Here is a 25,277-nt window from a genome sequence, read left to right on the forward strand (position 1 = left end):
AATATATGAATTTCTATAAGAGAGAACGTTTCAGCAAATAGTTGATGTACCAAAATAGAAAGTAGTCAAACAATCAATGGAAGGTGTAGCAGGAATTGCACAATTTTGCAAAATACAATATATTTTAAAATGTTTTTTTGAGCAGTGCATCATTCAGTCCCTTACTGTTTTAATCTTCATAGCGCATCCAGAAGGGAAAGAAAAATGGTGTGGTGGTAGTTCCTATTTGTGAGCCGCTTCGAGTGGGTGCGACGGCCGGTTTGGAACGTGCGGAACGTTGTGCGTCTCCGTTAATGAGCGAGCGGTGAGGGCGGCGCGCATGCCTGTCGCAGTGCTGCTCCTCTGCCCGGCGTTCTTCCTTCCACTGCCGTTGTAACCGAGTTTATAACGAAACCAACAAGCTTTATACATTTATAGAAACTATAAAACTTTTATGGCAGTCTTTATATAGAAACTAATGGTCTTTCTTGTACAAAGTGTATGAGCATTGTACAAACATTGCACACAGGGAAGAATAAAAAGCCCCTTTCTTTGTGTCATTGGAGGAGTTCTGTGATGGGAGAGTATTACACAGTGCTGGCCAGAAATGGAGCATAAACCCCCATCCTGCAAAGTCTGTGTGCACTGTGAGGACTTAATTGCTTGAACAGGGATGATTATAATCCAGTTGGATATTTCTGAATTGCACATTGTATTCTCGGTATAAAGTTATTGCCTTACAGGTTGCATATGCTGCATGATAAAACCTGTCTTAAAAGTAATGTAAAATAATAGCTATCCTTTCAGAAGTAGATGAAGAAGTTAGATTGGCAAGCTTGAGTAATTTAGAGAATCTAGAAAGTGCTTACAGTGTTCTGAAAATCACTCTGTAGTAAACCCGAGGCAGTGTAAATAGTAGATAATGAAGTATTTGATGGTCGCTTGTGGAGCGTTTGGTGCTCTCAGCTGGCACCGAGCTATAGCGCTGCCCTGCTCAGGGCTCCAGCAGCTGGTCAGACCCGCTGGGGGGTGGTCTGGGCCTCGGGGCTGGACCCACCTGCACCGAGTCCGGCTGCTCCTTCAGCGGAACGTTTTGGAGACCAGGGACCCTGGGAGGGCAAAGCTGGGCTGGGTGCTTCGGGCCTCGGGAGACAGCGGCCAGGACTGACCCATGGCCTTTGGCTGCAGAACCGAATCTTTTCTGAATCCAGAGAAATACTCTTGCCCATGGGATTTCCCCCAGCAATTGCCTGAAAGGGCCAAAATTTGCCTTGCTGAAATCCAGGGTTGCAATTCTGCTTGCTATCCTGCTCCTGCCACATGAGATCCTGAACTCCACCATCTCATGGTCGCTGCAGCCAAGGCAGCCCTCAGCCTTTACCGCTTCAACCAGCCCCTCCTCGTTAGTGAGGATGAGGTCCAGCAGTGCGCCTCTCCTGGTCGGCTCCTCCACCCTTTGCATCAGAAAGTTCTCGTCAAGGTGCTGGAGGAACCTCCTGGACTGTGGCTGCCGGCCGAGTCGTCCTTCCAACAAACATCATTGTGAGGCCGCTCTCAGAATCACAGGCCCTGGTTGTGGTGGGGGTTCTCCAGTTATGAAATCTGTATTTCAGAAATCACGGTGCAGGACAGGAATGCTAAAAGTGCAGAAAACAAATAGTAATTAACTGCCCATTAATCTTTTGAAGGAGCCCAGGAGGTGACCTGGCCCGGGAGCACCTGAGATGGTGTTGGGCTCCAAAGCCCGTGTGTAAATCCCTGTCAAAAGCCAGTGTCCAGAAGTTAGAAAAATTCTGAACAGAAATAGAGGACTAATTGGGTTCAATGTGATAAAATGTAGTTCAAGCCACTTTCTAAACAATTTCTGTTTCCTTTCATGTAAAATTTGAATCAATATTGGAAGTTCAATAAATACAATTTGATTTCACCACAAATTATTCAGCTGAGTGCAAGTATTACTGGATACAATCGCATGGCCTTTGTTGTACAAGAGGTCAGACTAGACGATCATAATGGTCCCTTCTGGCCTTAAAAATCTCTGAATATATGAATAATTTAAAACCTGTCCTGCCAACCCTTGTTCGTTGAGGTAGTCGTATTAAAATCCTGTGGGACCACTCGTGTGAGTAAAGGTGGTGGGATCAGGCCTGAAGTGAGGAATCATTATCACTTATGTTTAAATTTATTGATGAAACTACAAAATATTCACTTCAAGTAAAGGTGAGTTTCTTTAAAACGAGAGATGCTCGTGCAGTAATGTCCTGCTTTGGTTTGTTAGGCCAGTCTTTAGCAAACTAGTTCAGGAGTTTTCTTGTTTCAGTCTCCTGAACCATTCAGGTCCTATAGGTCAATTTTTAAACAATTTAGAAAAATTGTTTAAGAACTTGTAATACGTAGAAAGCATCTTAAATTTGTTTGAAAATAAAAATAATAATATTCAAGTGCCTAAGAATATGGTGGGTGTAGGCACCTGGAAGTTGTTGTCAGCGCGTCCCAACGCGTGTGACGCTCCTCCTCGCTGTGTCTGTTGTGCTGTGATGTTTGCGGGTACAGGAACGCTGGGGAGCCCCGTCCTCTGCAAAGAGCAGAGTTTACTGACACGTGTACCAGCGGGTTCACTTGATTAGGGCTCACTTTTAAAGCAGTAGTTTAGCGGGATGACATACGACATGCTCAGATTTTCACCCGTGTCTGGGTAGCAGCACAGAGCTGGTAGTGTGTTACACAGGAAAGCTGGAATTATTCTGTGTTAACCCAGGGAAGTCCAAAGTTCTTGGCTTTATATTTGGGAAACTTAAGTTTCTAAGTCCAGTCATCTTTGTACATATCAGCTGTCCTGTCCTCAAGCAAAACCCACTCTACACAGCTAATGAATATTGTTATAGCTGTCAGGGTTTTGATTGCTATTCTGTCTAGCATATTATGGTATTTGGAAATCTGAGAGCAGTGAAAAGACTGGTGAATTTGGAAAGCTGTGTCCTCTTATAACCTTCAGTTGTCCAAGGTGATCACTGGCTCCATCTCATCTCTGCGAAGTTTATTGTTAGAAAAGTTCTTCTTGCCCTGGGGGCACTAGTGTCCCCATCATACATCATCGTGTTCTCCTTCCTTCTCCTTTAGAGAATTCTCAAAGAGGTGTGATGTGAACACGAGGCTGAGACACAGGTAGTGCTGACTTTTAGAAGTCAGTGAGCTGTTGCCCCCTTTGGGATGGTTGGTCAGTCGTGGTTCCTCAGCCGCGAGCGGTGGGTTGCTGCCTGTGGAGGGACTTGGGAAGTGGCTTTGCCGCTGGCCTGCGCTTCCGTTCCTCTGCAGCCGGCGGGAGGGTCTTGGTCACAGCGATCACAAGACTTCTGTGAGAAGGCAAATCCATGACTTGCATCACTTTCTGGTCTCTGATAGCACTCTGCTAGGTATATCTCTGCCATTTTTCTTAGCATATTGAATTTTCAGGTAACAATTCTAAAAGTGTTCTTCTGTTTTAAGATGAAACCGTTTTTCTCGTTCCTTCTCAGGAATGAACTGTTCAGCGCAGTTGTTGATTGGGATGCCCCGTGTGCAGCTGATTTCTGCTGAGGATGTCAGGAACGGGGACCCTAGGACACGGAATGACTGAGTGAATTCAGGATACGCTCTGATATTCTCTTTGGTAACCAGTGCAGGAAGAAATTGGACTCTAATGTTATTCTGTCAGATTTCTCAATGCTTTGAGTTTCTATAAAACGTTTTGTCAGTGAAATGACTTAATTTTACAGTGAGAGGTGGTAGAATTTTTGTAATATGGAAATGGCAAAAAAGCGACCCTGAAGTCCTCCTTTGCTCAAAGGCAGAGAAGTTGTTGGTCCCAAATTCTTACCTTTGCTGCTTAACCATAAAGTTCTGCTGTTGTCTTTATTTGAACTGTTTGCAACATCCCAAGTTTCTTCACACCCTTTTTCTTGAGCAATGAACAGGAGCTGCTTTTAAATGATATTTGCAATTCATTGAACTATTTATTTCCCCTGCTTCTTGATTTATAACATCCTAGCAGTGAACTGTTCCTACCCCCTGAAAAATTAATCTCCTGTTGGGGCTGAACTGCAGTGCAGGTTTATAAAGGTGTAACAGTTACATAGGTGGCTTTTGATTGTAGGTTTTAATTTAGATTTGGAGCTCTAGCCCTTTTAATGCATTATATTTGTGTGAATGAGTTCCTATGGTTTGCATTATCTAGTTATAGTGAGGATCAAATGTGGCGCAATCTAGTTGTGAGTATGACTGAAAATGTCATTGGACTAGTACCTTCATAGTAGTCTACGGTCACAGAGTTTGTGTTTGAGATATTCTAACAAATACTGGTTTAGAGCATTTACTTGCATGTGTTTTATAAAGGTTGGCTAGCGGATGGTGCAGAAGTGATTAACAAAGCGCGATCTCGCCCGTTTATGTAAACAGGGTATTTCTTTTGTGAACATGTCTTGTTAACTATCCGTTGCAGACCTTTATTGGTGCTTCTTGAATAATTTGTTTAAACTATGCAGTACAGATTCCTTATTTTAGCACTAAGACTTACAAAGGCTTCTTTTAGCAGCCTTTAATTTTGTACTTATGTATGTGACATAGCCCGTGGCTGTGATCTCTGCTGTGAATCTGCAGTTGTTTGGGGATGAAAGGAGGAGGCAGCTGGAAACTCAGTAGCTACATCTAGCTGTCTACCTAGAGAAGGCCTTGATTTCAAGTTTATCTAAACAAGCTCGACTAATCCCAACTATCTAGGGGGATCCACTGTCAAAACAAGCAGCATGGCCCTAAGGCAAACACAACCATACAGAAATGAAGGCTGGGACTTCCAATACTCCGGTGACTGCATACTGGAGGCTTTTTTCCTGAAAGAGAGTAAGAGAGGTAGAATTTGCATAATGCCTTTTCATTGGGAACTTTTGGAAAGCTGACAGAGGTCCAGCTTATAGCTCTGTAGCCACAATACGGAGTCTATAGGAGAATCCTTGAATGACCTAACCATATTGAACGAAAAAATGAAAGCATCGGAGTATAGCCAAGCGAGTGTGGAAAAGGGGCTGCTGCATTGTCTAACATCTGCTCTACTTCTCGTTAGTTTTGTTCTTCGGTATTCTATGTGGACTTTGGAGAAACCTAAGACAGCCTAACATGAATCCCATAATCTTCCTTCTGAATATTTATGTAGTGTGCCAGCCTCTAAGCTGTCCTTTGCATCTTCCTACTTCCCCCTCATTTTCATGCTCTCAAATGAGGCCAACATTTCAAAAGCTAAATAAATGTTTGTGAATGTTTATAAAAGATTTGCATACATTTGTCCTTGTTTGACAAAGATCACTTTTTTCTTATGCCAGTTCTGAAATTTTTTAAAGGTTTCAGTGCTTGTCTTGACAACAAAGTCCTGCTTGGGAGAACAATGATTGCTGATTAAGTGGGTATGCGCTCCTAGCTGAATAGAGCGGCTGAGGCCGCGGCTGAAAGGGCCAGGCATCGTAAGCCAGAATTATTATATTGAACAGATGTTAACCAACGTATATATTGGAAGCTTTGTTTTTGCTGCAGTGTACCTGTGCGATCGACTTCTGCTGGGAGAAGTATGTGAGCAGCTTTTCACAGCTTTCACCTTATTTTTCATAAATATGGAAGTGAAAATCTTCCTTGTTTTTAATCACTACATGTTTGAAATACATTTCAATCAATTATTCTGATATTGACACTTCTATTTACCAGCTGATCAATGTTTATGCACATAATTGGACCTGATTTTTTTATGCTTGTTTGTATATTTTTCAGATCTTTGTGATTTAAGACTGGAACAATTCTTACTACATCAGCAGTAGATTTTTTTTTAAATCGTGTTTGTAAAATCCATTGGTCTTAGGATAAAACTAAAGCTTAGTTTTATTGAAAGGGTTTTAAAGCCGTTTATTGAGGAGATCTCTGAAAAACTGCTGAAGTGTTTAGTTCAGCTTTGCTTTCAGGATTTTTTTCTGCTGAAGAAAATAAAGTACCAGTCGTTTTGGTTCTTTTGTTGTGTGAGTGGCGAGGCCGAGCGGGAGCCAGTTCCTGCCACAGGTCTCACAGCTGCCAGGCCCATGGCCCAGAGGAGCCGCGGAGCCCAGCTCGGCGGAGCCCAGCTCAGCGGAGCCCGGCTCAGCGGAGCCCAGCTCAGCGCAGGCTGTGCCGCGCAGGGCCAGCGGGAGCCGGGCCGGGCCTGAGGGCGCTGGGCTGGGGACTCACGAACAGCCACAATGAGCTTTAAAAATGCAGAGATTTGGAGCCTTAGCTTGAAATATGTTTTTCGTAATGCCCATCTGTGCACGTATTTTTTACATTTGAAATATTTAAATGCTAGCAGACCTCAATAAGCTTAAGAAATATTATTTGTCTTATGCTCTTCCTGTGACCAGGATTGTGTATATACATGTTGGGGCTTTTGTGTGTTTTTAAAACCCAGCATTTTCCTGAAAACAATTGGTTACCTTCAGAGCAAGGGTGTTATTTCACGCTGGGTACCGTTCCCCTCCTGACCCCCACGCAGGAAGAAGTGACTTTTGTAGAAGAAAATCCCTCCTCTAATTCAAGCTTTATGATTGCTCAGAAAGAGCTAATGGATTTTTAGAACATAAAGCAAATGGATGAACCAGACTTAAGATACAGCTTGCATATTAAATTCACAAGTAAATATGCAAAAAATTTCAGCAATGTTGAGCTTTCTTTACTATTGCATCTCAGTATATAGATAACTGGGGACATAAGCCACGTGTGTATTGTGTGTATTTAGCAGCCTTGCTCTCCATTCCCGCGTGTGTGTGGAGGGAACCCTCCCAGATCCTGCCGCCCCTCCGTGGGCTGGGACGTGACACCAGAGGGCTGAACGCTGCATTCCTGCCTCATTTATTGTGAAACTGAAACCAAACGTAATCAATGAGCTCTGTGTTGTCTCCAATAAGTTATGTACTGGCTTTATTGATTGGGAGGGGTTTCGGCAAGCCCGTGCGGGGCTGATAATGTCAGCGGTGTTTTGATTGTGAAAGGAGCCGGAGCGCTGGGAGCAGGAGCCAGGTGGCGCGTGTCCCGGCGCGGCGTCCGCGGGGACGCGGTGCGTGCCCTGCACTTCAGCGGTGCCGCCTGCTGCTGGAGGTGCGCGCTGCTCATTAAAATGTTACAAATCAAACTGCGTGGCAAAAGATGTGTGGGAATAGAAACTGGGGAATTGATCCAGAAAGCTGGTGTGTGGTACCCCAGAGACAGGGCTTTCAGCTCCTGGGTCACTTGCGTTGTCAGCTGGGTGTCCTGGATTCTTTGGGGTGGCTTTTGTTTATTTTTCTTCTTCTTTTTAGGGTGTTTTGCTTTAGAGGCATTTATGTCGTTGTTTCTTTCAGAAAATGGCCATAGGGTAATAAAATAAGAAAACAGGTTATTGATGCTGCCTCTGCGTTTCACGTCAGGTGGAAACATTGTCCGGTGCTGCCGTGGGGGGATTCTGGGTTTGATTTTGTTGTGGTTTTGGTTTGAAACTGTGAAGCGAGGATGAGACTTCTGGGCCATAAACAGGGACTCACCTGCAGAGGTGTGGTGGGAGTTGTGTGTGGTGTGCGCGTTGCTCGGCTGCGACCTGGAGAGGAACAGCAGCACGTCTATAGCACGGGCTTGCAACTTGAGCAAAAATTAAATGGTTCTCCAGTAATTGTATTTCTTACTTGCAAAAGATCAGCGTTTTTGATAATTAAAATCTAACTCCATATGTGATGTTTTAAAAATAGTTAAAATTTAAAAATATGTCTATGGGTAACCTGTACTAGTCTCAGTGTCTGAGCTGTAAATCAAGGCAGATGAGTATTAGTGTATAATGAGTGGCAAATTGTGTCCAGTAATATGATAAAAGCCATATAACAGTATCACTGTAAAACCTTTCTTTAAAAGACAAGGCAATGTATCGTGGTACAGGTTTGCTATATTGCCTCTTTAAGTGAAAATTTCATTTTCTGTGTTTAGAAAGCTATAAATGTAAAGAAACACAGTTTCCTTTCAGAATTCTATGTAGCAGTGACATGGCTTTGTTTCTAAAAAGTAGATGTGCAGTGATGATTTTGAGGACAGTTTGTACTGACAAGGCCAAGAAAAATAGAGGCAGTTTACTCTCCTGTGATTATACTGTTGATTATGTTGAAATTCTGTTTGTGGTTGGTTGGTTGGTTGGGTTCTTTTTCTTCTTAGCATGTTACGTGGTGAGATTTCAGTTGCGGGTAGAGCACAACTGTGTACTGGTTAGGATGTGCCAAGCTGTAGTTTTTGTAGGCAAACAATAAGCGTTGTTCAGCAGCCGGTCTGTCCTGCACAGCGGTGAACCCAGTCACGGGAACGAGGCCTTTGCTATCCAGGCGTTATTTTCTATTGAAATACATCTTTCTGCAGAGTTTCCTCTGCAACCTATACAGTTCCCTCCAAGTTTCTTCTGCGGCCGAAAGGAGGAAAGAACTCTGCTTTGCTTTACATGGCATTCTGCAATAGATCCTTTCTTGTTCTTTAGGAACAGGAGGTTGTTAAATAATCTATCAATAAACTGTCAAGAAGTCTGAGTTTCCGTATACGTTTCTGCCTGAAATCTTAAGAACTCGCCACGTTTTAGTTGTCAAGAAACCTGCGAAGAGGAGTCCACAAGCAGCTGAGCCTGGGCCCGGTGCTGAGAATGGGCTGCGCTGATTTGAATTATGGAGGAGGAACATGTTCTGCAAGGGAGGCAAATGTTTTCTACTTCATTGAGTAGGTTATTAGACCGAGCTAGTTTATTTGCTGAATGATGACACTGGTTTTAGAAATAAATGAAGCGGAAAGCATCAGTTTAGTTATTGATGATAATTTATTACTGTTGGTCAGAAAAGAGTTGGGTTTAGCCGAGGGTCTGTCACTGAGTCAGGGCTGGCTCGTTGCACCGGAAGGCGGGAGCACGTTCGCCCTGCAGGCCCTGAAGTGCCGAGGCGAGGAGGGGAGCGAGCCACGGCTTGGCCGGGGGTGCCGGCCTGCTCGCTGCGCCCGCCCCCGTGCTGGGGGCTACGGAGGGCAAAGTTCTGCTGTTACAGAATAATATCATGCAAATTGATTTCTTTTGTCTATGAACACAACTATTTTGGGACGAAAATGTTTCTGGTTTTGCCTCTTTAATGGCTGTATTTGTTTAAAGTTGCAAAGTTGATCAATTTCTCTGCTGATCATGTCTTTTGTTTTCATATTCATGCTTTTTATTTGGGATCATGCAAAGCCTGTGTGTAAAAGTTTGCCCGTGGTGCTGTTTTGCAGCATTTAGAAACTGGTTTGTAGACGAAACAATTTCTATTAATTTTAGTACACGTTATTTTAATCAGTCTTTTAACACTTAGGTTTTCTTTCTAATAACACCGTTAAATCTTCCTGCTCCGAGACCCCTTGGCTTTATCTTTTGTTGCGGATGTGGCGGGTGTGGGGAGGTGCCCGGGGAGGCCCAGGCGGCCGGGCCCGGGGGGCTGGTGTCATTCACTGGGATCCATATGGTCAGGGCAGCCATGGGCCCCAGGGACGTGTTAACACTCAACAACCCACCTCCTCCCGCTCTTGGGAGGGTTGCTGGATGGCTCCTGCTGCCTGCCCATGTGTGAATCTTGATTAATTTTTCATTTTTAATGAAGTTTGATCGTGTTTATTATTTCACATGATTGACTGCCTGGTACTCCTTCCATGTAATTGATAAAGCCCATATTTCTTCATCTGTCTCTTATTTCTTCAGGGCAAAGTTGTGAAATTGTGTGATGTGGTTAATATTAGATTTATTGGTCCCAATAGATGTATAAATTATCTCTTTTTCTCTCCACAGGAAGTTCTACAGACTTTGACCAAGTTTTGTTTCCCGTTCTGCGTGGACAGGTAGTGTTAGCTTTTCAAACTTTACAAGAAAATAAGCTTGTCAATAAAACCACTGTAGAAAATAAAAACCATACCATTCTTAATGTTCTGTCTGCATGACTGTGATTTAAAGCACCCAAGTGCAAATTATAGTCTTAGAATCACTTTTTCCTGGGGTTTTTATGGGCACCATCAAAAAAAAAGAAGTTTTAAAAGTGTGAAGTGTTCAGGGCAGCAGCAAGAGTGCATTCCCTTTACTCCTGTGTAATACCTAGGTGTGAAAATGCTTGGGTAGAATTGGCAAATATGCATATTCATATGGAAGCTTTGTAGCTCCAGAACTCTGTTTAGGTTATTTTAGTCTTGCTTTCACTGAGGGTTATTTTCGATGGTGTTGTGAAGGGAGCAAGCACTGGAGTTGGGAAAGGATGCAGAATGCCCATAGCATCCCTGAGCATCAGTTAATTGGTGAACACTGCTTGTCCCAGCTCAGGTAACACCGGATGCTTTTAATTGGTGAAACTGACCTTAATTGTGATTAAACTGCTAGAAATCTTTTTCCCATTCCAGTGAAATCTATGATATTTACAGTAGAAATTGATTTCCTTTATAAATCAACATCTATTTCCAGTATCACTTCTTGTTTGAACCGTCGTTCCATTGTTTTTAAACTTTTTCCAGTTTTTTCCCTGGCCTGTAGACCAGCTGATATTTCTTGGCTATCTTGAAATCCTGTTCACTGGTTTCTGTGGAGGGAGGTGAGATCTCAGAGTGCTGCCCCGGAGAGGGCTCCTGCGCTGCGGTGGCCGGGGCGGGGGCTCCAGGGCTGGGGACGCTGGGGACGATGCTGGAGGTGGCTGCTGGCCCGGGGCCGCTGCTGCCCTGCTCTCTGCATTCAGAGAGCGTTTGGGTGTCCCGGGCTGCCGACAGGAGCTGCTCAAACCAAGCTTGTTGACTCAGAGCACCTTGAGAAGCCACAAGTACTGCTGATAATTTGGAATCACTTTTTCCTGATCTTTTTCCTTTGCTATGGGGAGAGAGTGGGAAAGTATTTTTCTCATGTATCTGTTTCTCTTAGAAATATTTATGCTTTCCATGTGTAGGTTTATTGTACCTAGGGCTTTTGTTTATGTTGTTGTTATTTGTTTTTCCCCAGCAATATAGCATTTTGAGAGATAAGAACTCTGAAAACCCATATGGGGTGCAAATGAGAACATAATGAAAAGTGATTCCCATTTTTGGATTTGCTTGTTTGACTGAATAGCACAAACTGTTACTGAAAAGACTGTAAGCCAACCATTTAAACGTAAAGGAGAGATTGTAACCCATAGCATGCTTAATCATTTCAAACTAAGAATGGACTTGCACTGTTCCAGAAGGCAGAGAGTGTCCCCAGTTAAGGATGTGGCAGCAGGAAGAGATGTGTGTGCTGTGTAATAAGTCAGTAGCAAAAAAACGAAGCAAGAAAAGTGCATTAAAATGATGTATAACATAACCACATTTATTTAAGAATGTATTCCAGATTCAAACAGCAAATTTCAACAATGCAAAACCACAGTTCCTTTTGCACCAACCTAATAGCACTCCCTAGTGGGGCTTCATCCCTCTGTATCTGCCTGGAGAGTGGCACGTTGCACCAGTCTCTCCAATTCTTAGTCCTCGGGGTGGCTTTTAAAATATCTATTGTTTTATTCATTCTGAACAAAAAGAGAGAGAAACACCGAAGCGGACAAACTGGGAGGTGAATTGGGCTTGGTTTACGGAACCTGCCATCCCTGTGCATAAACGTTTGATTAACTTTAGACAAACGCGGTAATATCTCAAGAATGTCTTTCATTTTGTTAATAAATAACATTCAGAAAGTGCCATACTTCAAGTGTAAAGCATCTTATTTTGATCTTATCTTACTATTTTGAGGATCACCTATTAGTGGTAAAATATGGATATGAATTATAGTATTTTAAAATTAATTAATTTTTAGATTCTGGCATTTTGGGTTTTTTTTAATGTTGTTAGGTGGTTTCATTCTTACGTTTTGTGTTGTTGGTGTTTCTGTTTTGGAGACGGCTGTTGTTGGTTGTGGGCTTTGTTCTGTTTTCTAAAGCTGCTTCTCCGGTTCGGGCACCATCCCTGCAGGGTCCCATCCTGCAGTGACCCGTCCACCTAACCCACCCCAGGTACCATTGGCTTCCTGGCCACAAGGGCCCAGTGCTGGCTCATGGTCACCCTGCTGTCCCCAGGACCCCCAGGTCCCTTTCCCCTACACTGCTCTCTAATAGGTCATTCCCCAACTTATACTGGAACCTGGGGTTGTTCCTACCCAGATACAAGACTCTACACTTGCCCTTGTTCTATTTCATTAAATCTTTCCCTGCCCAGCTCTCCAGCCTGTCCAGGTCTCTGATGGCAGCACAGCTTCCAGTGTCACCACTCCTCCCAGCTTGGTGTCATCAGCAAACTTGCTGATAGTACACTCTGTTCCCTCTATTCCCTCGCCCAAATCATTTTCATTTAAAGATGAACACATTTGTAGTATCCTCCCACACTTAAGAAAGAAAAAACAACAACAAGGGCACCTCCTCCCTCCCCCAGCAGCCGGCATATTGAAGTCTCTAGAGGTCGTATACTCTCAAAGTGAATTTCTCAAACAAAAACTCTGCTGAAAGAGGAAATGTTATAGGTTCAGTGACTTCGACTAGATACTTCTGACACAGACTTAGCTCAGCATTAATTTTTCCCTCTTGTTCTCCTTCTTTTCAGCCATGCAGTTAACCAAGTTGGGCAGAACTTCACATTTGTGCTTACAGACATTGACAGCAAACAGAGGTTTGGATTCTGTCGCTTATCTTCTGGGGCCAAGAGCTGCTTTTGTATCTTAAGGTAGGTCTGTGGTTTGGCTTTTGGCTGACTCTAGGAAACACTGTTTGACTTTGCAGGGTTACACTGCAATTATCATTTCCAGCTGTTCAACATTATTTTCCTATCTGGTCCTCGAAGTCACTGCTCTTCTGCAGAAGCGATGCGAAGTATCTTGCACTTTGAGTTCCTCTGGAGATAACTGTATTTGTTTGTAGTCAGTGTTCTTGAGTTAACAATGTGGAAAAAAGCCTCTTTGCAGTAATTTGATATGACATAGCATGATGGCAGCTGTTATCTTTAGCTGTCACAACTGATCTTGTTAAGACGTTTTGTGGACATTTGTATATGCAAGTTTTATTAACAAAGCATCTGTTGGTCACTGAGAGAATGTCACTGATGCTCTCACATCCGAAACTTTTGCACGTATGAGCGCTACTCTGCCCTATTGAGGGTTTGGGGAAGTTTGTCATAATAAAGACTGTTAGTGGAGGTTGGAAACAATGTGTTTCACAGAAAACAGGCAAAGTCACTCTGTCAGTAGTTTCTGATGACCTCCCACTGACATGTTGGAATAGAGTCTGTAATTTTCTATTTACATTTGCTGCGAGAAATGATGCGAGTAAAACCAGTTTTAATATCAGCCCATATATGAATTCCATTTAGAACTTCTATGGATTGAAGATTGCCACAGGGCATCCGGACTGTCTTGTTTTAAACAAATTTACCAGTGGCCTGTCTTCTGCTTTCTGCTGTTTCCATGTTCATGAGGAACTGGAAGTTTCAGAGCAGTGGCCCATGCAGAGAGAGCTCAGAGCTGCTGCGTGACCAGGCAGCTGGTGACCGAACAGTTGTTTGAGCGATCACAAATGAGGACAATTTCCTCTATGAGCAATTGTAGACATCTGTCCCAGTTGTCTCTGGTTTGCTTTTCATGTGAGAGCATCCAGTGTAAGAACAAGAAAAACTTGTCTTTGTCCTACGAGTTGTGTGTGGGACCGTCCGGATGTGTATCAATGAACATGACCCCTCTGGAGAATTTCAGGGACAGTGTTGCAAAATATAAGAGCACCTGCCAAGTACAAGGAGTCTTGTCATTTCATTGAGCTGCGTACAGCAATGGCACGGAAGAGATTTCGGGCTGATGTACGTATTGCAAACGAATGTCTGTGCCGTTAGTGCTGGCACCAGACTGGTGAAGATACCAAATGTGTGTTGCCTTGAACCTCAGCATTATCCTCACAGCAGTGATTGCTAACTAGGCCTCACTGAAGAAGCTTCATATTTGCAGAGATGATTGTGCAGTCTATCAAAGTGCCCAACGAGTTGTGTGGGAGGCAGGGTGGCAGGTGCTTTCTCGGTATCTTCCTTCTCCTGGCGGGTGGCTGTGGCCAGAGGAGCCCGTTCTGCGGACAGGACCGTTTCCAGAGCTGCTGCTGGTGCACTCGAGTGCTGCTCCACTCCCATGGTGGAAGGTGCTGGTACTTTTTCCAATTGCTGGCAAATTAAAGGGGAAAGACGGTTTAAAAGGAAAATCTGAATGAGCACTAGTATGGGTCCCTTCTTGATCTCTCCTGGATAAGAGTTCTTTGCTGTCAGCTCCCTTATGTTGAGTGAATGCCAAGAAGAAATGGAGTTCTGTTGTAGTTAAATGCCTTCTGCTTCAACTCATAACCAAAAAAACAAAATGCATTGCAGTTACAGCAGTGGATGGATTGTGACTCAGCTTCACGCCCATTGCCTCTTTCTCCTGTGACCTAAAGAAAAAAATGAAGTTCATTGTTAATGAAGGTGAATGGAAGTTTTAGAGGATAATAAAAAATGGATTCAGACATTAGTATCAGTCGGTGCACTGAAAGGAGTGCGGTGTTTTACTGTCCCATCTGGTTTCTCAGTGCTGAAGTGGACGAACAGTTCTGTATGTGATCGGCTCATGGGGATGGAGGTAGAAACCTCAGGGCTGGAACTCCTGTGATCCTCCTGCCGCACCGCTGGTCATGGGCTGGAGACGGGCAAAGAGAATGAGGACAGGGAACCTAAAGCTGTGAAGAGTCTGCTGAACATAGGAAATCCTAAATTTTACCAGGACATCGAAACATGAAATTCCTTTTAAATTTCTTTTTTTCAATTTTCTCTCCTGTCAGAGGAAGATTTCACATGCTTGTGTGGAGACATTGTTTGAAAGTACCTACCAGTTGTCGTTGTAGCTGCCGGGCTGTGTGTCCTGACTTATGCTGTAGAATCTCAGACTCCTGACAACTTTGTCTTTCTGTGCAGTCGTGAAGGAAGAAAAAGTTCTGTAAAAAATGTTGTGAACTCAGTCTGGATGCTTCTTCAATACCCTTATTGCAGAATGTTTATATCATACAGCTAACAAGGTGAATTTAAAACAATTTTTTAATCTTTTGTCGTCTGAAATATTTCCAGAATTCAATGTAAGGACCCAGTTACTGATACTTGAAAAGTTTGTCAGGTTATAAACTGGTAGGATCCAGTAATTTCCTCAAATATCTGTTTATTTTATATTCTAACTATTTAAACTTTAAGTTCTATGTTGATGACACACACTGCTTTTAAAGAATGTCATAGGTGCCTTGCATTTTTAATTACTATTAACTAGCAGAATGTCTGTTTTATCTGTTGCACTGTAACCTGTAGCACCTGTTCGTAACTGCGTGGGGGAGCAGTAATAACGTAAGGCAGAGATCTTTGTCGTGCTCCAGGTTTTGTTAATGTAACACAACAACAACGACCAAGCAAAACAAAACGACTGTGTAGTTTTGCTTTGGTTCACAAGCTTGTTGGGCAAAGTCCCTGATCGAAGAAGGTGCTATAACCATGTGCCACTCTGATTGCAATTTCACTTCATTTGAATCAAGTTCTGTACCCAAACTGAAAATCATTCTCTGAAGTAAAATGCAGAAGCATTTGTGTGGAAATCCCTCTCGGCCAAAATAGCCGAGCTCTGCACCACTCTTTTTCTAAGATAAAAAGAAAGGAATCTATAATAGTTTGTGACAGATGGCAGAAAATGTAACTAACCGAATGTGATTCTGTGTGGAGTTATTTGAGGTTTTTGGTGTGATTTGTTGTGAGTTCCTCTCCTCCCCCTTTTCCTTCCCTTTGATTGCAGTCTTTGTCCATTTATTCTTAGCATAGAATAAGATTTCTGAGCAGGGGCCTCTCTTGTGGTGCAAAGTGAGAATTGTTTTTAATTGAGCAGAAACATGTGGAAGGATCAGGAATATCTCAAGGGATTACAGAAAAATTCCAAATTTGTACTACTTACAGCTTGTGTTTAGAGCAGGGTCTGCTGGGAATAAATGTTAGTTAGTGTGACCTGTGACCTTCAAAACTGTTGACATGGATTTCAGCCAGAAACTGCCCACAGAACTCCTTTGTTCAGCTCATTCATGGCTCCTTCAGAGCTGCGCTCAGTGCAGGGTGCCAGCTCCACTCTGAGGGGAGCACAGCGCTTTTTGCTTTTTGCTTTTCTGGTCCCCCCCCTCCAATGCTTTGGAAACAGTGGCCGCCCCTACCCAGCGAGACCCGTGTAATGGGCTGCGGGGCCTGCCCGGGCTGGGAGCTGCCGGCGGGCGCTGCGCAGGCCAGGCCGCTGCCGTGCCCGCTCACCGACACCAGCGTCCCAACCCTGGACGCTGCTGTAGTGCGCTGCGCTTTTACATTCTCTTAGGGGAGAAAACTGACCATTCTGGTTTTTTTTTTTTTTGTTTTGTTTCAAAATAATTGTCCTGTTGTCTTCTAGAATTTTCCGTTCTCACTGATTTGGCCAAAAGCCACAGAAAAATATTTGCGCTTGCAGGGGAGAGAGGGAAAGACATTTTGATCTTAGAATTTTCACCTGTTGTTTTTTTTAGGCATGGCTGCATAGTACTTAAAATACAATCCCACTGTAAGAAGGTTCCATTTACAAAACCTCCTTGCGCACTCGCTGCTGTACAGGTTTGCCCACTGGAAGCGTTTTGTGTGTGTTCGGCCGCCTGTTGCTGTGCACCGGGCCCTGGGCGCTGCAGGGAGCTGCACCGGCACCCCGGTGCTCGGCGCTCCCGTCTGAGCCGCCCATGGGAACGGGTGCCAAAGGGAATGCAGGAAGGAGAACACAAATGTTGGCTAACTTTAAACTGAAACAATGTGTGCAAACCAAAGTCAGCTTAATCAAGAATCAGTGAGAAGATACATGGTAAACAAAGTAATCTTATTTTATAATTATTACTTTTCAGAAGTTTACATGTAATCCACTGCTTTGGAAGGAGAGGAAGAGAACTGATGATGAACTAGGCTTGCGTAGTTACGTAGGAAGGCTTTCTTTTGGTGATTTCTTTTGGTGATTTAGAGTTATAATTCCAAGCCTAGGCTGCAGGCAGTGACTGCACGTAACCCCGGAGCAGAGATGCCCTTTTGGAAAGATCCCCAGAACACGCTCCCCAGTCTGCTCTGTGTGTGTCTCTAACCTGGTTTCTTTCCTTCCCCTGTTTGCTGTGGGGCTGCTGTGTGGACACAGAAAACCCCAGACTTTATTTTATGAGGATTTACTGTAGTTGTCTGTTGAATAAAATGGTAATAAGCAAAATCAATGTTTTGCTTCCATATGTATCTATATGATACCTTCAAGCCTTTCAAAAAGATGTTTGATAATGGCTGGCAGTGATACGGAACGCCTTTTGGACAGTTTGTTTGGTCCTCGTGGTGTATCGACCCTGGAATCCCCGTACTGCTTAGAACACTTCGGAGATGAAAGAAAGGAGCAAACCGGTTCTGTTACACATTGGCAAAAGCCAATGTATAAATCATGAGAACTTGGATCTCTCTGATTCAACAGCACAACAAAACAGTGTTGTTATGGAGCCTCTGTCCGCACAGTCCGTGGATGAGTCCCTGTTTCCAGCAGTGTGCGCTGGCGCTGCGGGCCTGCCCGCGCCTCCCGCACGGCGCTGCCCGTTCCTCACGGGCTCTCGGTGCAGTGAACCAGTCCGGCTTCCCCGCGCGTGCCGGGAAATGGATCTGAAGCGGCTCAGGAAACGTGTGAGTGGCGTGAAGGGGCTCCTGTTGGTGCAGGCATTTTGCTTTAACTTGACATGTTTATAAAACAGTTTACGGCTTAAAAGTTTAGGGTTTTTACCCCTGCTGATTTGCTTAAACAGACACTGTTACTTGTCAGAATATATGTGGAAAAGTGATGAACCTAGTGAAGAGAGAGCTTGACATCAATTAAAATTAGCTATCTGCTTTGTGTTTCTTTTCTGATACACTGTTTCCAGTATCATTTTTCCAAACTTCCTGTGGTTTTTCTTTATTGCTCTTATAAGCTTTACAAGATAGAGATGAGCTATTTAAAAGTACAGTGCCAGGAACAGAGGAATAAAATTCTGTGTTACATCTGCTCATTTGTCATCTTCCATGTTCATCTCGGCCATTAAACTCTAGCAGCTTATTTCAGAAAGCCTGTAAGGCTGTCTTAGTGTCTCATGTTGTTCAAGCATCTTTAAATACATTTTGAAGTGTATCTCAAGTCATGTTAGATTTCTGAAACTATATTCTATGCAATACTGAATAAAATACACTTCCTAAAATAGTCCTTAAAAACTAAAAGTATTTGATAATGCGTTTTTTCTGTCCCATCATCAAAAAGCTTCTATTGAAGTTTATTCCTAGTTTTTCTTGATCCTCTTGTTGACCATGAATGAGCACAAACATTGTTAATCATGTCAATGTGTTGTGTCTATGTATTTGGTAAGAATGTGCGCTCATCTGCATGGACATGTGCAAAAATATCAAAGAGGTTTTTCAATATTTTTATATATAAATGTCTGTCTAAAGAACAGAGTCACAAACCAAGACAAGTTGTACAGGATCCATGCAGAGGTCTGTACGAACCATTCCTCTCAGCTGAATGTTTAGCTGTTACCCTTTAGCACTGGTGTTTATTTCTGTGTGCTGATTTTGGTGCCCGGTCTGAGCGGCGTCGGCGCATTAACTCTGCGGTGGGATGACGTGGTGCCGCAGCCGGCGAGCGCGGGGCGCTGTTCCAGCCGGGTCCTGTGGGCTGTCCCGTTCCCGGCCGTGCCCGGTGTGCAGGGCGTGCGGGGCCCGGCCGCCCGCGCCGCCAGCGCCAGAGCCGCCTGGGATCTGCTCGCGGTTCGCCTGGGGCCTTTTGGCAGCAGACCACAGCCCATTGATTTACTTGCAATCCTTTTTCCTTAATATCTTCCATCTGGCCAACAGTGACCTATAAAGACAGACACAAAACAGAGTTTGAGTTATGAGGAGCGTAATAGTAAAACGCTCCCAAATCCCACTCTAGAACCTGCACCAGTGGAGCGCCGCCCTTACATAGCTGACGTTTGTTCTAAAGCTCTATTGCAACGTTTGCGGTAAGGAAAACCATCGTAATTCTCACGTGCAAAATCATGTAATAGAGAAATGTGCATTTCAGTTGGACTCTCAGTGTTTCTCTTCTTGCCGTGTCTGGCTGTGACCGATCCCAGCGGGAGCTGAAGCTCTGGCACAGGCTCCTGCGCACGCTGCTGCCGCTGAATCCACCCGTGGTGTCGGGGCCGTGCAAGAACGCGATCATGGAGCGGGGACGGGACAGAGAAAGGAGCGTGAATATGGAAATGCTCTAGGGCTTCCAGCAGCAGGTCTGGGCAACGTGCATTCTGATGACGTTAATGGGAGGTGCCGTGTGCCAGGCTCTTCGGTCTGTCACAAGGGGTTCCTGCTTTCCAGAATGAGCTGTTGCCACTTTTGGGCTATTTGTCAACTCTTCCAGTTCTGGTCAAAGTCGAGTGCTCACTCTGATTACAGTTATCCTAAACACTTGTGGTACTCTGCGTCTTTAAGGTTTGGATCCTTAAAGAAAACTTGTGAACTTGTTTGTTCTGGTTTTGGCACAGCTTTAGTCCTGACTGCAAGTGAAAACGCTTTGTAAAAAATATCAGTGAGAAGGATCACAACCAAATTGTCAAGGGTTAGTAATATTAATGTATTGGTACCTGTGGAATTGCAAAAATCCAAGAATGCTGCCTCCTGGTCCAGCTAGCTCACTGGTCTTGCCTACTGACCAGAAACCAGTTTTACTTAATTAATTAGGGCTTCATTTCACACCTTCTTTAGTTGCTGAACAACTGTAACAGAAGTAATGAAATCATGTCACTTTTTATTACCTTTGGCCCTGGCCGACTGGCTTGGAAACTTCCATTCTAGTGCTAATACGAAATGAATTAGCGCATCACCTTGGGGAAAACCCAGTGCCTGGCACAATAAAAGTAGGGAGGAAGTAGTTAAAGTAGGAGACGATGGATCTGCCCTTGGCCAGCCCGTCATGGGGTGCTGGCTGAAGCCTCCCAAAGCAGCTGTGTGGAGCGAGCCCGTGCTGACAGACGTGCACAGCGTCCCAGCGAGGGGACACGGCAGCGTCCTCCCGCAGGTCAGGCTGGGGCAGCAGCCACGGCTTGTATACATAGGAAATAATAGTCTGTTCTGTTGTGTGTCACATTTTCAGAAGCCTGTTGATCAGGTTCATCAATGGTGTTTCTGCACGTGAAGAGTCAAGTCCTATCACTTCATGTGCTTATTTTTACATCTAAATATTAGTTGTGCATCCTAAGATGTTGTACACAAGCATCACAGACAATCTGCAATCAAATATCAGACTCTGACTTGAACTTTATAGTCTTCAAGGGCTGTGCTCACATCTTGTGTTGCAAATGCTTGTTTTCTGCAAGTAAAGTGATTCTTATGTGACCAACCCAGTTTCTCACGTTCCGAAATCTATGTCATTGCAGATTGTAATACAAAGTGTGTGCTGGAGCACATTGTGCCTTTTGCTGAGAGGGAGCACTTCTGATTTATAATGAAAAGTTCCTAATTTCACTGAAATTTCAGCTCAGCCTCAGTAGCAGAGGGCACAGCTCAACAACACGTGGGGCTGGGGGCTGTACGGGAAGGAGCTGTTTCTCTGGTCAAGGAAAAAGGGTTAATTTGCACTGGGATGAAAAGGCTGCGCAGGATCTACTATTTCAACCTGTGATAGACTTACCAGTAGCCTTTGATCCCCAAATGAAATGTGATGGATTTCAACTGATGCCAGATGTCTCAAACCTAGAGGGATCTCTGCTTGTCTGCCACATCTCGAATTCTCTCCTCCAGCGCTTTCATGTGTGCTTTAAGCGCGGGTTGAGAAGAGAGGCTCCTTGACAAGCTAAGCCTTTGGAATCCTTTCTCTGGTGTCACTTGGCGGGATCTTTGGGCTCTCGGGCTGTCTGGTGCATCCTGCTCTGGTCACATCAGGCCCCGCGTGCCAGGCCGCTCTAACTGCTTCATAACCAGTGGTTTTTAACATCCAGGAAATTTAGTACCAGTATCAGCTGTAACTTTCCTCAGTTTAAGGTTGATCTCGGCTCTCTTCTTGTTTATTAGAACAATTTGCTTAACCCTGGCCAAGTCAGAGCGTTGTTAGGTGTATTCCTGTTGGCATTAAGTGGAAGATAATTGTCCTTTTAACTCCGAGGCTGCCTGTTGCACTTCATCAATCTCCTGATAAACTGCCAAGCACCTCAGCAGCCCCATCTCCCCTGCAAGGGCCTTCACGGGCTATTCTGTGCCCGTGGCTTTAACCAGAGTATAAAGACACGATTGTCAGTGTTTGCCTCCTAAAGGCAGACAAACCTTTTTCTTTGTGTACCTTTATTTCACGTCACTGCTTCAGTCCTTTGCTCTCAAACATGCGTGAGAACTCTCTCTCTTGGTTTTAAGCTAAAAAAACCTCCTAAATTTTACAACTTTCTCTTCTTGAAAGGGACAAGAGACCTTATGATTGTGTTTGAAATAAATGAAACACGAAATATTCTATCATAAAATTCAATAAACTTCCCTAAATTTTGCAGTGATAGGTAATTCACAAGAAAAAAAAGCTTGACTATTGAAATTTTATGCGTTCTAAATTATGCCTGTAGTTCTGTGCCTCTCAATGCAGTTTCTTTGTACAGGACGTGGGATGTTACACACGGACCCGTCAGCCGCAAGGTGTGCAATTCCTGTGTTCCAGCCTGAAGGGTAATGCTCCAGGTCCTCAGGACACAGTTTCTTTTTGCAGGAGGAGTTTTTCAGTGCAGAAGGCATGGCTTTCATGGAAAGCTGCTTCCCTTTCAGCCTGTAAAATGCTGGTGTTTTCTTCCCTGGCGCCGCGCGGTTGCTGTGTGCCGGCCCGTCCGTGCCTCGTGCTGCTGCACACTGTGACGCTCAAGTTCTTCTGAGCTCCTTTTCTTTACAGAAATAACACAGTGCAGCTGCACTGGACTTTCCCCCCCCAGACAAGGTTTTAGAGTGACCACAAAGAACCCGAGAAAGGGTGACAGCTTTGTCAACCCAGACTTCAGTTCCATTTACGATGTCCCAATTAGATGTTAGCACACGAACAAAAGACCCTTGGAATGGTTATCTCAAGCTGCCCTTGCACTTTTTAGCTTGACTAAAATGTAAAATTGTTACATCATAAATGTCTTTGTTACAGTTTTCTGGCTTGGTGTTGTTCAGGGGGTGCATTCAGCTCCTTTGAGCTCTTTTGTGAGACGCTGCTGCTCCGCTCAAGAGCCACTGGAGCGGTTTGGGGAGCGGTGGCTTCAATAGTGGCATTTAGTGAGCTCGGGAGGCTTTGTGCGAGGAGGCTTGCGGTAACTGCTCTGCTCGGTCACGCCGGCGAGAAAAACAGAAAGGGAGCGTTTTAATAGACTTATTAATACCCGGTCACAAGTCCCCAAAATAAGCGCTTTTTATTGACAATTATATGGTATTGAGGTGCTCCATAGGATGAGATGCCCAGGTTCTGTGTGAGCCAGTTCTGAGGGGTTAAATACTTCTAAAATATGTACATGAGTCACATGCTGAAGCTGCAGAACTTTTAACTGAATTTCATGGAAATATCACTCCTGGGTAATAATCAAAGGGAAGTTTAGAACAAAAAAGGAGGAAATGCAAAAAGGAAGGAAATCGTCTGAGAGCAAGGAAAGGAAAGGGCTGGGATGGCTCTGCGGCGGCGGGCTGAGGTCTAACGCGGAGGCAAAACTTAGAGATAATCATAAAAAGCTGCTGTTCAGAAAAGGCGGCTTCCCGGGAAGGTGAGCCTGCGGCTCATCAACGTGCACACGTGTTGCCATGGAGATTTGTGGGTATCTGTGTATGTGTTTAAGCTTACAAGTGTGAGAATGTGTCAATAGACTGAGTCTAGAGGGGAGAATAATGATGTCCTGAGTTCCAGCAGCTCTGGGGGGAGACACTGGAACATGTAAATGCTGAACTGGGGATTTAGCCCGCGGAAATTCCCCAGTGAGCCAGAGGTGTCTTAGTGCTTCCAGATGCATTTTGTGAAACTCCTGGAAACACTGGGTGGGGAAGGGAAGGAAGATGGAGAACAAAATTAAAAGAAGAATAATAGGTGTATGAAGACACAGATTATTTAAAAAACTATGTAGTTAAGTCATTTAACTTAGTCTTAGCTGTTAAAACTTAAGGTGGAATTTAAAAATACTTACAAAGTGAAATTCACGCTTTAACTGAAGGCAGTTGAAAGTGTGTTGATGGCTGCTTTTGTCACTCAGGAGCGTTTCCAGTGAGGTTAGTGGGGATGCATGCTATGGTTTATAGAAGAGCCAAGCTCATTATTGGCGGAATGAAGTTTTCTAGGCCACTGTAAGTTATTGGACTGAGCAAAAGGTCAAGATTGAGGAACTCCTCAACGCCAGGCCTGGCTGATACAGACAGATTTGGTGAGCCTGTCACTCCAGAGAAGTGTGCCCATCTGTAAAATGGAAATGACTGCTCTGTTTTGCAAGGGAGATGGCAGTTGGTTGTGCTGTTATCAAAATACATAGTATGTGTTATAAATAAATACATGTTAAAAATTCCGCTCGTGATCTGCGTGAATGGAAGGAGTGAAAGTTGTGTGTGCTTACAACTCGCTCTGTTAGGAGGTTCTGCATTAAATATGTTGATGTTGGACTAGTTCTTCTCATTTCAAACGGCAGAGGTGTGTGTACAGAGGTGCAGTTGTGCCTGTCTGGTCCGGTGCTCTGCAGAGCTGTGTGGGCGGCGGGGGCTCTGATCTGGCACAGGAAGCCAGAGGCGCTACAGGTACCTCGCCAGAAGGGTTTGCTTTGCTTCTCCATGGTGTCAGCACACCAGTAGAGTTGAAAGATGGAGCCGTCAGTGTTAAAGATTAGTTTTATAAACAGTTGCTATGGCAATTAGCAAATACAAATCATTTTTGAACGTACCCCTTGCCACGGGGGTTTGCTGCTGCTCCACTGGGGCGTTTTTGCTCTCAATGCACTTCCAAACCCTCAGTGCTCCGTGGGACTTTATTTTGATGAGTTCGTCTTTCACGATGCTCTTGCACACTTTGGTTATCCTGCTGTTGCTTCTTCCTTCACAATTCTTTGTCACGACTAACACTGGGAAATCTCCCCCTTTTTAAGCTGCGATTTCCCTTTCTAGCAGTAAGTCAGACTCCTGGTTCCAGGCGTGTCTGCCTGTTTCTGTTTGCCCGGCCTCTCCTTACGCTTGACCCTGATGTACAAGGTGTTCGTGAGATAGCTGCGGTGATGTAGAATGGTACGTGCTGTAACTTCTGACCCTCCTTCATTCTAATGAGCACTCAAAAATATCAAAAGAAATTATAATGGTGAAATTTTCGTATTTCAAATAAAGCACATTTATTATCAAACCCTCTGTTCATCAGTGATGTGTCAGAACTGGATAAGAAACAGCTGCTTTTTCCTGAGGAAGGCATCTTTTACTTGATCAAGACATCAGCTGATGCCAGTGTAGATCTGTTGCTTAAAGATCTCTCTTTCACTATTTGTGGAGGTGTTGCATTCTGCTATTTACCATTGGGCAATTCCATTGGACTAAATTAGTTGCATGTCTTTATGTATAGGCGATTTTTTGGTGTGTGCTATTGGGGCCTTCCTGCTTTTTATCCATAGGTACAATTTACCAGGCTAAATGTAAAGTGTTGGTTTCAGTTGATGTTCCTCAGGTGAGGCAGCTGGAGGGGGATTTCTTTTTAACTATTAAAAAACAAACAAAAGAATGATTGTAAATAACACTTCTAATTGTTTTGGTTTTAAAAGCTTTTGTATTAAGTGTTTAATGAGCATAGGAGGATCCTGGAAATCCACTTTTCTGCCTAATTTCATTGCTGTTGACAACTTAATATGACTAAAGGAAGTTCTGTTGGGTCACCCCTTGCTGTGTCCGTCGTGCTGTGGGATGACGATGTGCACATGTACGTGTGCGCACACACACGGGTTGCTGTGTGTGGATATGTGCGTGTGAGTGCAGTTGCTTCATCTCCAGAGGGCCAGCTGCATGTTGTCCAGCTGGGGCCGCAGCCGTCAGAAAACATGACCTCGTGTGCTGCTGGGCTACCCGAGGCTTTTCCTTCGTATGTTAAAGTACACGGAAGGATTAATATGTTGAAAAATTCAAAGCTAACTTGACGGCACTACAGCATTTTCATCTGTGTAGCAGCTACTATTGGGTGATGA

General features: G+C 44.1%; 1 protein-coding gene across 15 annotated transcripts in view; it reads left to right on the top strand.

The window, feature by feature from the left end:
- Positions 1-25,277, top strand: part of DENND1A (DENN domain containing 1A) — a 137,571-nt gene that overhangs the window by 26,000 nt on the left and 86,294 nt on the right. For 14 of the 15 annotated variants that reach the window (XM_065035433.1, XM_065035434.1, XM_065035435.1 and 11 more), the window contains 2 exons: positions 9,827-9,876; positions 12,616-12,735. The exons of the other annotated variant lie outside the window; for it this stretch is intronic. In XM_065035433.1, coding sequence (XP_064891505.1) covers positions 9,827-9,876; positions 12,616-12,735 — 170 coding nt within the window. The remainder of the gene's footprint in view (positions 1-9,826; positions 9,877-12,615; positions 12,736-25,277) is intronic. 15 annotated transcript variants of the gene reach the window in all.

This window comes from Columba livia, chromosome 19 (assembly GCF_036013475.1).
Source record: "Columba livia isolate bColLiv1 breed racing homer chromosome 19, bColLiv1.pat.W.v2, whole genome shotgun sequence".
Classification (NCBI taxonomy): Eukaryota; Metazoa; Chordata; class Aves; order Columbiformes; family Columbidae; genus Columba; species Columba livia.